Source organism: Carassius carassius, chromosome 5, assembly GCF_963082965.1.
Source record: "Carassius carassius chromosome 5, fCarCar2.1, whole genome shotgun sequence".
NCBI classification, from domain to species: Eukaryota; Metazoa; Chordata; class Actinopteri; order Cypriniformes; family Cyprinidae; genus Carassius; species Carassius carassius.
The window spans coordinates 2,991,248-3,007,096 of NC_081759.1; the positions used below are offsets into that span (position 1 = coordinate 2,991,248).

The window sequence follows — 15,849 nt, forward strand, 5'->3', positions numbered from 1 at the left end:
GAAATGTTAAAATGCCATTCTTTCTTGTATTCATATATTTAAAAAAATATGAATAAACAATACTTTTTGCATCAAACAACTTGAATTGGATACAACAATTGTTAAAATATTCGCTCCTCTTATTGAAAAACTAAAGAAAAAATAAAAAAATAAAAGACTTTGTTTGACTAAAAGCAAAAGCATACCAATTTTTTTTGTTGTTGTTGTTGTTGTTGTATCACCCAGCCCAAATACACATCCATATCCTGACGCATCATCATGCACGTCTTTGTGCTCTACCATATGACAGATGGGAGCAGTTGCATATTGTACGTCATGCAAAACTTGTGTCATTCCATTCTTAAACCTATGAGTTTCACAAAAGAAGGTTTTACAGTACATTAAAGCTGTAATGGCACTAAATCAAACAGATGACATGAAACCCAAAAGAAAGTTTATACCTGTAACTGCAACTGCTTCTAGCAGTGAAGATCTTTGCTTATTGGATATTCCATAAAGCCTTACTTGGTACTCCGTGGAAGCCTTTAGGCCACGGATTTTAGTGTCATTCACCTCCCCATGGAGATGAACCTCCTCCTTCCATTTCCCTGAGAAATCTTTAAGTTCTACAGTGTAACTATCATAGCCAGTGTGTTTATGTGACTCCCACGCAAGATCAAATCCTTCAGATGTGACATTAGACACGGTCAAGGTGCCAGTGGGATCCTCGTGTCCGCTCCCAGAGAACGGGATCTCTGAGTTGTCGAGAGACACAAAGCTAATGACATTGTCATCAGTGCCTTTGGCTGAACCGAGCTCAGGAAATGTGTTCGCTAGATAAAAAGTGAAAGATGCTACAAGAAAAAGACAAAAACATATGACACTTTGGAAACGATATGATAGCACATGCAAATCCCTTCATTCACGACTAATTATGATCGAATATTGTTTTCTAGATGGTTTGCTTGGTTTATCAGCAAAAAGCCTCACACTGTTCCCATACCAGGTGCAACAGACCAAGTTATTACAGTGTACAAGTATACAATTACAGCTAACTGGGACATGCTTTATGTTTAACATACAGAATTTTGACCAATGAGATTGCATTGTGGGTGGGGCTTTCCGGAAACTCAGATTTACATAAAACAGCTTCTGTCCTTTATTGTGTTGCAGCTGGTTTGGACACAGTGTCATAAATTAAGACCAGAAACATACTTTTACTCAAGTACACAAATGCAGACATGAATACTTGGCCAATGCACTACAAGTATGCAGATCTTTTGAACCTACTAATAATTCACCCAAAGAGAAACATTTGCTGAAAATGTACTCACCATCAGGCCTGCACGTGTTAAAGCATGTTAAATGAAAAAGTCCTCACCCTCAGGTCATGCAGGATGTGGATGAGTTTGTTTGTACATCGGAACAGATCTGGAGTAATTTATCAGTGCTTCACTTGCTAACCAGTGCTCTGGAGTGAATGGGTGCCGTCAGAATGAGAGTCCAAACAGCTGATAAAAACATCCCAATAATCCACTCAAGTAAGTAATCCAGTCAATCAATTAACATCTTGTGAAGTGAAAAGAAAATATCCATCAAGGCATTTTTTACTTCAAATGTCACCTCTGGCCAAAATGTCCATAATCCATAATGACGCTTCCTCCAGTGAAAAAGGGTTTCTCCTGTTTTCCTCTCACATCAAAATCCACCAACCTATATGTTTAAAAAATATTTTGGACTGTTTCTACTTGCAAACAGTGCTCGATCTGTGCACATTTTTCTTCTGATTCAAATGAGATGCCTTTTCACTGGAGAAACCAATATTATAAAAAAAAATTAAATACAGACTTGTTTGCAGGGTTTTTTTTATTAATTTGCAGGTTTTCACTTCACAAGATGTTAACTGATTGACTGAAGTGGTGTGGATTATTGTGATGTTTTTATCAGCTGTTTGGACTCTCATTCTGACGGCACCCATTCACTGCAGAGCATCCACTGATGAGCAAGTGATGAAATGCTACATCAAATCTATTCTGATGAAGAAACAAACTCATCCACATCCTGGATGGCCTGAGGGTGAGGACATTTTCATTTAACATGCTTTAAATACATGTGTATGCATTGCACTGGTGATGAAAATACCGTTTCCTTATGTTTTATAACTTATTTTTAAATAATATAAGCAATTTCCTGTGAATGCACTGTTTTTTGTCCTGTTAAAATGACTGGAAGTGGCTGAAACAGCGAAAACCTTGCATTCTTCAAGTACATTAAAAATAAGATGTACTGTAAAAACATGCCAATTTCAGACAATTTTTTTTGCAGTGTGCAATTAATTCATGTTAAGAATGGAACACACACATGAATGGCAGTGCAGAATAAATTGCATTCTGACAGACGCCATAAAAATTAAATGCAAATAGAAAATGTTCTTGCACAGAGTATGTTTCAGGCCTAAAACTGATTATTTTAAATAGATATTTGGGGAAAAATGCATATAAAAGTTAGTTATGATAAATTTCACAACACAATCTTTGTTGTCCACACCTGAAAACAGAACATTGACATTATCACAATGGACAAAAGCAAACGAAATCAACTTGACACTGGGAATCGCTCACCTGTGGAGGCGGTGACGGTGGCAGGAGCACTTCTCCTCCGCCCACGTTCTGCCACAAGGGTGACGGTGTAGCGCATGCCAGGACTCAAGCCGCTCAGGGTGTAGGGTGTAGCTGTGGTAACAGGCAGCTCGACTTCTTCCCGTCGACCGTCGGCAGAGACGAATGCTAGCCTGTAGGTGGAGAACTTGGCCCTGGGCCTCTTCCAGACCAGTTCCAGGGTGGTTTCGGTGGAGTCTCGCACTTCCAGGTCTCGTGGCGCATCCAGATCTGTGTGGGTGGAGGTTCAAAATGACAGCACAAGAGACACATTCATGCCAGGAAACTGTGATGGCGTCGGCATTCAAAAAGACTGAAGTGATAAAGACTAGTCTGTCATCATCTATTCACTCTCTATTCATGTTGCTCCAAACCTGTGTCTTTTTTGAGGTTTTAGGATAATTTTTGTGGTGCTTCATATAATGAATGTGAGTCAGATGTTGTCAAGCTCCAAAAAAAAAAAAAAAAAAAAAAAAAAAAAAAAAAACAAAAGAAAAAAAAAAAAGGTTTTAAAAGTCATACTGGTTTAGAAAGACATATCTGGGAAAATTATCTCCTTCAAAACACGTTATTGTTCTTTGTTTCACTTTAGTAGGCATCTTTATAAGAAAAAAAACCCCACTATGAACTTATATGAAGAGTGATGCACACAATCAATACCAAAAATAATTCCATGTACAGAAAAGGAACAACATTTATTTAAAATATAAGTATTTGGTAATAGAAATGTATCTACTGTTATTTAAAAAAAAAAATAATAATAAACAATTTAATGCATACCTGCTGAATAAAGATTCATAACTTCTTTAAAACAACAACAACAACAACAACAACAACAAAAGAAACCCAGTGATCTCAGACTTTGACACAGTTAGCGTCTGTAGCTGGGTCTCACCGGTCAGTGCGTTGGTGGTCGCTGGCTCACTCTCTCTTTCATTCTGAACGGCTGTGACTCCAATGCCGTACTCCGTTCCAGGCTTCAGGCCTACGGCACACCAAATCCATTAATCCAGCAGATGAAACACTAAACTGATGCATTTTCAAGCAGGGAACGAGGGGAACATTTCTGTTTTATATCTCTATGTGAATCTTTCCACTACTTATGTGAGTTTCTTTTTATAGAATGTAAATCAGAGGATTTTTTTTAAGTAGTTGCATGCATCACAAGCACATCAGCAAACAAAGTTCACTTTAAAAAAAAAATGTCCTGGATATAAATATATATAATTAGATTTTTTTTTTGTCCTTTTTGCACTGCAACTAGCAGATAAAGTACAATTCTTAACATTTTGCTCAATTACAGCATCATGGTTTTACCTGTGATCGTGGCCCGTGTCGTGTCTCCAGCTCTTCTGGGGAACATGTCTTCACCATGAGCTCCTCCTGCGATCGGACCGTATTTGATACGGTATCCATCGATGGATGAGCGACTGTTTTTCCATTCCAGTGTGATGCTGTTGTCAGTCTGATCAACAGCTTTGAGGTCAGAGGGGGCATCCAGACCTGAGACACACAGAAAACCATCACAGCATCATTAAAACATTTGTTTGAGTTCATCGTTATATATAGAAAATTATATATATGTAGTCTGTAAGCTTTCATACCCGTGGTGAAACTCTCAAAGATGGGCTTGCTGGTCACGTCTCCCCTCTTTGAATGGAGAGACACTCTGTATTCAGTGTCTGGTTTCAGGTCTTCCAGGCTGTACTGCGTGTCTGTGGCCGGGAGGTCGACATCTCGATGGATTAACGGATCTGTGCTCGGTCCGTACGATACCCTGAACCCGTCCACCTCAGCCACGGGCCTGGACCAGGAGATCACTGCAGACCGGTCTGTCACATCGCCAACATCAATCCGCCCTGGAGAATCGATTCCTGCAGCAAGAGGAGGGGTGTATGGTTAAACTGATAATACTATTCAGTTAAAATAAAGGGTAACACTTTATTTTAAGGTGTCCTTGTTACACGTTACATGTACTTACTTAAAAAAAAATTATGCATAATTACATGCAAGCAACCCTAAGCCAAAACCTAACCATATATTACTCAGTAATTAAATGCATAATTACACTGTGACAAGGACACCTTAAAATAAAGTGTATTCATGGCACAGTGTTCGTTTGGGTCATATGAGGATGTATAATTAATTCTGCTGTGACTGCAAGGTCAAAATAGCTTATTTTTTTATCAAATGTTTCTCATCAGTTTGTCAATGTTAAGCTATTATTATACAAGCTTTTTTCTTTCTTTTTTTCATGTAAAATAGAGTACACAGTGGGTGCAGTAGAACTGCATGTAAAAGCAATGACAAAAAAAAAAACAAAAAAAACAAACCTGAATGGAATCAATCTAATCATCCATCTGTGTTAATGTCATCAGACAACATGAGCTCAGGCTGATGCAAAAATCAGTTTCCACACTGCAAATACTGCTTTCTTTTTCTTAAGCAAAGCAAGTTAAGTTGCAAACTGAAACTTCATCTAAACACAAGCCAACTGTAATATATTTACTGGCTGTGAAAGCTTCTAGGACTAAAATCAGATGATTGAACCTAATGCAAAATTACAAGGAAGAAAAAGAGCAAACTGAACCTATAAAAAATACACACACACACACACACACACACACACACACACACACACACACACACACACACACACACACACACACATATATATACATATATATATATATATATACACAGTGCATATATACTGTAAAATAATTCACACTTTTATTCAGCAAAGAAACATTAAACTGATTAAAAGTGACATTAAAAGACATAAAGCAAAAGATTTCTATTTCAAATAAATGCTGTTTCTTCTGACATTTTCTATTAATCAAAGAATCTTGAAATAAAAATGCATCATGGTTTTTTCAAAAATATTAAGCACTGATATTAAGATTATAATTAAACACTGATCAATAACTGTTTTCAGCATTGATAATAATATGAACGAGAACCAATAATCTGCCTTAAAAAGGCCTAATATGAAGATTGTATGTTCATTTTTTTATAAATCAGGGCTCTAGTCGCTCTTTTGTGACTAACTTTCTCAGTTGGTTGCATGAGCACATCATTTGGTCGCATTTTTTTTGTATGTATTTTTTCTACAACATGGGATTAATCAATGCATGCTGATGAACTATTTTCATAGTTTATAGTTCCCTTTCGAAAGGGAACTCTACACTACGTCAGAATGACGCTTTGGGGAACGCCCCAGGCGTGACAGGTGTCTGAAATCACTATCAAATCACGGCAATCATAATGACCGGCGACAGCCCGTGAATCATTAACGTGAATGATTAACGTGCGACCTGCAAGTATAAAAGGGAGCCTTGCAAACATGACAAATATCTTTTCGTCTTCAGGGACTGTCTGTTTGATATCGCTGGAAAAATCGGCAAAGAAAATGAAACGCACGGAGAAGGCTGAAAGCTTCAGGAAGTGTGCGGATCCGTGCCCAAGGTATTTGACGCCGGGTGATTCACACGAACTGTGCGTTCTCTGTCTGGGCAAAGAGCATGCACAGGCGGCTCTTGAGGGAGCTGTCTGTGCAAACTGTGAGCGTTTTGCTTTGAAAACGCTCCGCTCTCGTCTAGCCTTCTTCTCGAGTGAGGAGGGCTCACCATCTGTACCTCGTGGCTCAGGTCCCGCTCGCGCTGAGGCAGAGCGGCGACTCGCGTCATGGGGTTCCCAGAGGGATCTCGCCGATCGTCTTGAGAGGGGTGTTAACCTCTCAGATGATTCGGCGGATGACGAGGGTGAGTTGCAGGTGGATGACGAAGAGGATTTTTCTCCTACTGTTCCTGCAACAGATACTCTTCAGGACGGGCAGGTGATGGATGAGGAGGAGGTCATTCAGGTGGACCCTGAACCCTCTCAGCCACCCTGCCCCGTGTATGCTGAGCTGCTGGATGTAATGGAACGCGCCACTGACAGGTTGCAACTGCCATGGCGGCGCGTTAGGGGAGAAGTTGTTCGTGGCAGGCTGGACGATCGATTTCTCCCCGGCCATAGACCACCAGCTCAGGCGAGCCTTCCATTTCTTCCTGATCTCCATACTGAGATCGAGAGGGCATGGAAGAACCCATACTCTGCTCGGATCCACCGACATCAGCGGGCTAGTTTCGCTGATGTTGAGGGGATCGGCGAGTATGGGTATGTGTCGATGCCGCCCATTGACGAGACGTTTGCGAACCATCTCGTGTCTGGGCGGGCGTCGACACTGAGTGCTCCAGCCCTGCCATCCAAACCGCTCAAGACCACAGCGCGTTTGAATGGCAGAGCATACACGGCAGCGGGTCAGGCCGGTGCTGCCCTGCACACTATGGCGGTGTTGCAGGCGTACCAGGCCGACCTGCTGGGGGATCTCGACCGGGGGCAGGGCTGTCCCCTGAGGCGGTGGCTGAGCTGCGCCGCACCACAGATCTTGCTCTCCGGGCCACTAAACAGACTGCCGCTTCGATCGGTCGATCGATGGCGGCAATGGTGGCCACGGAGAGGCATCTGTGGTTGAACCTGGCTGGCATCGGGGAGAAAGAGAAGGCCTTTCTCCTTGATGCACCGGTTTCGCCCTCTGAACTTTTTGGCACCTCCGTGGAGGCGGTGGTTGGAAAGTTCAGGGAGGCGAAGGCGCGCTCAGCGGCGTTTAAGACCTGTATACCGCTGAGATCCGGATCCGAGCCCAGACAGGCGGGAGAGCCTGGCCCTTCACGACCTGAGGGCCGTAGACAGGGCCAGAGAGCTAGTGTCGCCTCTCGTGCACCCCCTCCATGTAGGAGCAGGTCACAGAGGAGGCGTGACTCCCGCAGGAAAAAGAAGGATCTGAGGGAGGTGATCCAGTACAAACGATCACAGCGTTAGTGATGGATCATCTCCTGGAGGGCTGTTACTATCCTAGCCCTCTCCTCTTTTTCCCGACTCCCCAGGCGTTTCTTACACCAGGCCTGGGGCTGGGTCTAGGATGAGAACAAGGTTCTGATGGCCCGCCTCGGCTTGGTTGGTGAGAGCGCCTCTTTCAGGCATGTAAAGTGATGGCCCCCAGGTTCATAGAGAACTCTCTGGCGAGTCTTCACTCTGCACGCCGCAGGTGAACTGGTTGGTTTTTAATATAATTTCTGTGTGTATACTAACACTGATTTGTATTTCTCTACAGACCTTGTTCCCTGTATAGACCTAGGGAGTCATTCTTAGAGGAGCAATGAGGTAAGGTATTGGAACTTCAGGGCCCTGAAGCCCCCCCCCTAGCTTGTGGCTAGAACGATTTAGGGAGAAGCTCAAAAAAAAAAAAAGATTTGACTCCCGTGTGAGTAGGTGATGGCCTTCCTGTCATGACATGAGTGGGCCACCACTCATTTCTATGTTAGCCTCAGGGCTTTAAGCCGCCTAGGGGTAGAGTAGTTGGTCTTCCTAATAAAAAAAAAAAAAAAACTTTTTTACTTTAGGTTTAGACTGACGCTGGCGCTTCAGATAGATCTTATGTCCTACCTTTCGGTTTGTGACATTGGTATCCTGAGTACTTCGCTCCCCTGGCAGTAGGTTGAGTGTTTCACAGCCTCTCAATCAAGTAGGCTGTGGCTCCTCCGAGCCCTCAGGTAGATCTATGCTTGTAGGTCGGCCCTAACCCGGGCCGCCTCTGTAGCTGGCCTAGGCTATGTTTGGGATGTTGGAGGCGTTTTGCTAAGTATAGCTGCCGCATTTTATTATGTGTAGGCTTCCTCCCCGAGATTTCAGCCTCCTCCCTTAAATGGGAGTTGTTGGCCAAAGCCCGCCCCTTTCACTGCATTCAGGGGTGATAGAGTAATGCAGGGTGGTAGTTGAGGTATGATCCTTCAGGCGGGTCAGGCTGTCTTTCGCTCTGCGATGTGATAGTTTGCCAGACCCTGCCGAACAGAGCTACTTGTTTTTAGGCCTCTAGAGCTGGCTCCACTCAGCCCGTTGAGCTGAACCGCTCGGACGATGGGTGAAAGTTGGTTGGCTTGCAAGCAAGCTCCGCTCCCCCAGGCTGGGCACAGGACAAATCCCTGTCACCCTTTGGAGCCACTTGCAGGCCCGCTCCCTGTCTTACATTTCAGGGGCATATGGTGTTACTCCCCCGCTAACACAGGGTAGTTTTGAGTAATCCATTCTCAGCTCTGTATTATCTACCTCACACCATGATGGCTCCGGTTGAGCAGGGAGTTCTAACTACATTTCATTCCGGTATTTGAACTCCGCTCCCTTGAAGCCAGAGCATTGCCATGAGCTGATGCCCTTGCATTTAGTAGGTAGGCCCTTAAAATGGGGCCTCCACTAGGCAGAGTGGCGTATGTTGTACTCCCCTGCTATGAGGGTATTGCTTTTTGCTGAGTACACTGCCTTTGGCAATGTGATTAGGTACCAGGATGCTGTAAGCGCTGTAGTAACAGTTTTTCTGCCTTGAAGGCTGCACAGTTAGGTAGTAGGCCCCAGCAGGCCTCCTTGACTGGGTAACCCCTAAGATAGGGCTCCTAGGCCAGCTCACCTTTGGTGGTTGGCCCTGGTAGTTTGGGCAGAAGACTCACTACCGAGTAGTAGGTCTTAACAGGCCTCCTCGGAGGTGGGTCACAACATTGTGGAGCATACACTAGGTCAAAACTTTAGGAAAGTTTTTTATTAGTATGGTTCCAGCAGTGTTCATTAAAGTAGCAGAAAGACTCGCTATCAGCTAGTAGGCTCGACCGGGCCTCCCTGTTAGGCGAGTCCCCAGCAGCAGTACACATCCAGCTGATTAGACCGTTTCAGGAAGTAGGCCTCTTCAGGCCTCCCTGAAGATGGGCTCCCACATTTTTTGTGGAGATCAGGTAGTAGGCTTTACTAGGCCTCCCTGAGGGCTGAATCCCTCATACTGTGGTACTAAGTGGCCCTGAGGTTGAACTATCAGGTAGTAGGCCTCATAAGGCCTCCCTGAAGGCAAAGCCCCATAGACAGTCAACTGGACTGCCAGTCTGGCCCACTGTCAGCTGTGGTTTTCAGGTAGTAGGCCTCTCCAGGCCTCCCTGAAAGTAAGCTCCTTCATGTCATGGTTCTCTGGTAGTAGGCCTCACCAGGCCTCCCTGGAGTTGAGTTCCAACATACTTTGAGTTTCCACTTAATGTGGGTTTTCTGGTAATGGGTAGTAGGCCTCTCTAGGCCTCTCTGTAAGCGAACTCCTATGTACTGTGGTAGGCTTCACTAGGCCTCCCTTAAGTTGAGCTCCCAGGTTTTGTGGTTGTCATGTAGTAGGCCTCTCCAGGCCTCTCTGTAAGTGAACTCCCATGCGCTGTGGTTATCAGGTAGTAGGCCTCACTAGGCCTCCCTGAAGTTGAGCTCCCACATACTGTGGTTATCATGTAGTAGGCCTCTCCAGGCCTCCTTGGAAGGTTAGCTCCCACTTACTGTGTGTTCCACTGAGCGTGGTTTTTCAGGTAGTAGGCCTCTCCAGGCCTCTCTGAAAGTGAGCTCTCACGTTTTATGGTTATCAGATAGTAGGCTGCACCAGGCCTCTCTGATGGTGAGCTCCCACATACTGTGGTTGTCAGGTAGTAGGCCTCTCCAGGTCTCCCTGAGTAGTTTCACAGTGGTGCTGGGTTTTGTAAGCTAGTGGCCGCTTACTTTCAGTTTAGCAGACCTTATCAGGCAGCTACCAAAGGTGAGCTTGCGCCCTGGCTCGACTCAAGTTTTTATTCTCTGCTACGGGTTCCCTCCTGGAACCTCTTTATCTTGCTACAGCCTGGTTGCCTACCAGGTGGATCTAATGCTCCCCTCACTGAGGGTCAGTATGAGTATGTGGTCTCCTGAGTCTGATCAGTCGGTCGTAGGCCTCTCATGAGGCCTCCCAGTTAGATCAGTCCTTAGGCCCTCACAGGCCTCCTTAGTGTTTTGAAACACAAACACTGGGTTGATCCGTGGATCGAGTAGAGAAACTCCCCTCGCTGGCAAGGGTTGTAATGCACTATGCTGAGTCATACTCTCCAGGATATCCCGTCTCTGAGATCCGGTCCGAGTGGTTCACTGCCTGCTTCACAGTCCCTCGGGTTGGATGCCTTCCTAAAGGCAAGTGTCCAGAGGCTCTGTCTTCGGACAGACAGGAAGTGGCCAGACTATAGAGTCTTGTATGGTGACACCAGGTCAGGCCTGCCTGGTGGCATTTCAGGTGGCACGTTCCCCTGAATAGTGACTGGCTGGGGTTCCCTCAGGTTCCCTAGCCACATTCCCTAGAAGGGACCCCTTCTAAGAAGTTGAAGTGTGGTCCTAGGCCCTTGAGCAGGCCCAGGTAGACCTTTCACTAAAACTATGTTTATGGAGGTTTTTCTGTGGTATCATATAGCTTGGGCTATGACCGTAGGGAGTGCTGTCACTGACAGCCCAGTGTGACCTGAGGGTGAGTGGTTCTAGCGTTTCATTTGAATTTGCTAGTTCTGTCAGTTGTCACTGCCGCTTGGCAGGCACTCCCCTTAGCATGGTGGCGTGGGTATATCGTTCCCCAAAGCGTCATTCTGACGTAGTGTAGAGTTCCCTTTTGAAAGGGAACGTCTCAGGTTACGACTGTAACCTATGTTCCCTGAGAACAGGGAACGAGACACTACGTCTTCCTGCCATGCCTCGGGGCCTGCCTGCAACAGTCCCTTCAGACGATAGGATGTTTGTCATGTTTGCAAGGCTCCCTTTTATACTTGCAGGTCGCACGTTAATCATTCACGTTAATGATTCACGGGCTGTCGCCGGTCATTATGATTGCCGTGATTTGATAGTGATTTCAGACACCTGTCACGCCTGAGGCGTTCCCCAAAGCGTCATTCTGACGTAGTGTCTCGTTCCCTGTTCTCAGGGAACATAGGTTACAGTCGTAACCTGAGACGTTATATGGTAAGGAAAGTGTTCAACATTCAACCAATTCTTTTTCATCAGCAGTATTATTTGTGAATTCAGTTTTGCGAACGGGAATTACTCTTTTGCTGTGTTATAAGCCAGACTTTGGACGCATTCACGATCTTGGAGTCACATTTTACAAGAAAAGACAATTGTGTGTTTTGGTTATATCTACACACCTTTCATTTTTAGGGACTAGAACAATAGATTGATTCTTTGTTATTATTAATTCAAAAGCACAATAACAATAAAACAGTAGACTATACTGACAAACTAGCTTACATAACCTTTATTAACAAAAATGAATAAGATGAGGCATGGCATACACCATGTGCTGTATTAATAAAGTACATAATGCTAGCAAACACTGAGAAATCATATAAAATAATAATAATAACAATAATAAAATTAAGAAAGCCTCCATAGCGTAATGTGAGGTAAAAAGATAACAAGCTTTTTAACTAAATATTAGCGTATTTTTTGCTTTCTAAGTCTGTGCAAAAACCACAGTTATGCTTGACTTCGCAAACAGCACTTATAAACTTGATTAGGTCTTTTCAAGTCAGTCGATGTCTAGGGAATTCTTTCATGCGATAAATAAGATTTAATGCGCTGAGAAGCACAAATTTGTGATGGAGATCGCCAAATCTAGAAATCTGAGCACTTTTTCAGCAAGTAAAATGGGGACATAAACTAACTACTGTGAGAAATCAAGGGCCTTTAGAAAATAAAAAATGCCTTATTGGTTGTTATCAAGGACCTCATGTGTGCAGAGGCTGTAAATGTCAAGCCAGACACACGGATTACCAGTTTTCTCACGGTTAAGGTCTGAATTGGGTTGTTAAAGCCTTATTGGCCGGCCCACGTGGAATGTTTCATAAGGTTAAATGATGACGCCTATTCTTCTTGGCCTTTCTAAACAGCAGGACTTCACATTCTTTACTGCCGAGCTACTTTCACCTTCAACCTCCGACACTTTAGAGACGTATAGCAGATGTCAGTAACCGGACGGATCAAAAGCAATGCCTTCAGTTTAATTCGGATCATGACACAGACTATAAACAAGAGGAAAGGTTTACTACAGAGAAGGTGCATTACTTGTTACTACAGTTGAGTTTGTTCTGGGTCCTCTGGTGTTGTTCTTTATGACCGACAAAGTCACTTCATACTCCTGTCCCGGCCCGAGTCCCGGCTGCTCAAAGGTGGTCTGGGAAGGTGTCAGATTGTTCACTATCTTCCCGTTTTCTTCCTTCTGTTATTGAGAAGATAGAAAAACATGCATTAAGCTTCATTTAATATTGATAGGTTTAGCAAAACTTGTGATGCATTTAACTAAGAAAATTATTACATCAGTAGTTTGCAAACTTTTATTGTCCAAAAAAAGGCCTCTATTCTTATATGCAAACATAATTTTGTAAATATGTATTTCTGATTCCTCACAAATTTTGGAAACTTAAGATGATTTAAAATAAGCCAAAACAACCAATCTAGATATTTCTAGATATTTAGATGTTTAGATCTAAATATTTCCTGTTTAATTCACTGCCCTCAACAACCTGAAAATAAGATGTATTATAATTTTAAAAAATGTGATTTTTAGACTTTAAAGGCATCTAAATTAATTAAAATCTATAGCCCCATGTGAACTTTTATAACGAGTATACAGTTTTGTAATTATGCCAAGTTATCAAATATTTATAGATGAATATATCTAAAATATAATCAAACTGTTGTTTAAAAATATAATAATAAATAGAGTAGATACACAGAATATAATAAATATAATAATATAATTTTTTAAATACCTTGGAGTTAACTTACAAAACATCTCAGAGACATTTGAATAAAAATAAATAAAAATTAAATATTTGTTTGTTGTATTTCTGACCCAAATTATTATCGTTAAACAAACCAATAAACAATTGAATTCAATCTTAACGGTTCAAATATAGTCTCCTATTTTTAAATAAATAAAATATTAAAACTCCATGGACACACTTATAATGTAATTTTATTGAGAAGAAATTGAGTTAAAATAAAATAAAATAAAATAAAATAAATCCTTGGAGTCAAAAAAGGTTGAGCACCACTGATCTAGATGACCTCAATATATACATATACTAAAAGTCACAAAACTCCAATAATAACTTTTCAGAGTCTATATTTATACCCCCATTACTGAAAGTCATGATATGACAGAGAAAACATGTTATGCATCAAAATATTTATTAGTTTCCTAAATGCTGGTGGCATGAAACAACAGCAGTGAAAGTGAGCAATAAGTTCAAACATCTGGGTTTGCTGGAGCGCCATTAAAGTGAGTCTTAATTTAGACTTTATGGTTCAAGAATCATTTTTTTAATGGCTACTTAAATGAATGTATGAGCTCATGGCCGCCTGCAGCTCTGACTCAGAAGGAGAAAATGCCCCTTCCCATCATTATAATGATCGGTGATTAAATGATCCATTACTCTGTTTTAAATATGAGAGAGAGGATCTGAAACAAGCTGCATGACCATATAACCCTGGCACCTAGGACAGCCTTTAGGAATAAACCGCCGTGTGAACATCTTACCGCAGTAAATCTATTGACCTATAGGTTGAGCAGCTGCTACAGAGATAAATTTTTACTATTAGTTTACTGCCAGTAATTAAACTGATGAAAGCATTTCAAGTATTTAGCATCTAGGGTATTTCAACACTTTGCTTTATAGCACTTCCTGAATATGGCTCTGATTGCTTCCACATCCCGGGAAGATGTATTTTATGAAGTTAATGAAACTGACCTAAATTCCAATGCATACTAAGGCACTAAAATTATCTTTTGTTGTATTTTCTGTCTGAAATTCTTGAAAAATAATTCAATACTAATAAGGTCATAATAATTCAAATAAATAAATCATAAAAAAAAATCTCTACTAAAATTAAAACACTTAAAAAAATAATAACCTAAAAATAATAAAAACAAATTAACCATCCAAATAGGCTTTTTATGCAAACATAATTTTCTAAAAATTAATTTTTATTTCTTCAAAAATATTTTGTTTGCCATTTTCTTGATAGGTTCATATTTACACGTAAAACAAATAGAAGAAAATGATTTGATTATTACTACTTATATTGTATATTATTAATATAATATAGTTTATTTTGTGACTCAAATTATTTGAGTCTGAGGGGCTAAATATATATTTATATATATATATTTTTTAAATAAAATATTAATTATTAAATGTATTAATTAAATAATAAATAATATAACTACAAATAAAATGACAAAAAAAAAAAGAAAGAATTATGATTCAAGTTCATATTTTTACATAAAACATTTGAAAACCATGAAAATAAATTTGTGTCTCACATTATCATTTTAGGTGAAATTATCTTGCTCTCGTATCAGAGACAAAAGACAAAAACTTATTAAGAATGAATTATTTAATCATAAACTAGATTATTGGCTGATCAAATCTGATTTTGACAAAATCATATTCACGTTTTATTTGAAATCCATATAAAATCATATTTTTTTGCGACGTGATGTGTATGAAATATCATAGACACTGTGCAGGAGATTTCTACAGATGCATCTGAATTTGCTCATTTTGTGCCTAGATAAGAGCCTTCAACATTGTCCCCCGTGAAACTAACTGTGTTACGGAAGATGAGCTCCCAGGCGTCGAACGGAAAGTCCAGCTGGTCCCACAAAACCTCCACAGATGTATCACTGATGGATTTAAACTTCAGGCCCTCGGGCTGCGGGAGATCTGCAGAGAAAGAGCACAGTGTAGCACCATATTCACTGAAGTCTGAATATGAGAATATGAAGTGGCATGGTGGACTAGTTTCTAAGGCTTTTTCGAAAGATTTGCATATGCAATGTAAGATAGCACATTCAAATGCAATCATTGTCTGTGTTACTTAAAATAATACATTTAATAGGTTTATTAACAAGGTCTTAGGATGGAGTGGTGTAGCTTAGTAGTTCATGCAAGATGGTTCTAGACATTCCTTGTAATATGTGAACTTTTAAATTGCTTTGAATAAAATATTCTGCTACATGACAATAAAAGACATGGGAGTGTTAGGAAACCTGTCTGGTGACACTAATGACACTGAAAATACAAACTAAATGCAGTAGAATAAATACTGTCATGATGCAAAAATATTGCATAATTAAAAAAAAAAAAATATATATATATATATATAATTGTGTAGTAATGACAATATAAAAATAGGACTATATTGATATTATAGTGATGAGAACTAACAATTATAACTTTGACTAATAAACAACTACCGTAATAAAAATAACTAATAACAAAAAAAAAAAAAAAAAATCAAA

The 15,849-nt window shown here is 41.1% G+C and overlaps 1 protein-coding gene across 4 annotated transcripts in view; it reads right to left on the minus strand.

The window, feature by feature from the left end:
- Window positions 1-15,849, minus strand: part of tnca (tenascin Ca) — a 54,380-nt gene that overhangs the window by 21,443 nt on the left and 17,088 nt on the right. For 2 of the 4 annotated variants that reach the window (XM_059549444.1, XM_059549446.1), the window contains exons 5-11: window positions 15,156-15,271; window positions 12,606-12,759; window positions 4,241-4,510; window positions 3,954-4,139; window positions 3,532-3,621; window positions 2,601-2,867; window positions 441-833 (exon numbers count right to left, since the gene is read on the minus strand). In XM_059549444.1, coding sequence (XP_059405427.1) covers window positions 441-833; window positions 2,601-2,867; window positions 3,532-3,621; window positions 3,954-4,139; window positions 4,241-4,510; window positions 12,606-12,759; window positions 15,156-15,271 — 1,476 coding nt within the window. The remainder of the gene's footprint in view (window positions 1-440; window positions 834-2,600; window positions 2,868-3,531; window positions 3,622-3,953; window positions 4,140-4,240; window positions 4,511-12,605; window positions 12,760-15,155; window positions 15,272-15,849) is intronic. The other 2 variants (XM_059549445.1, XM_059549447.1) reach the window with 1 other exon arrangement.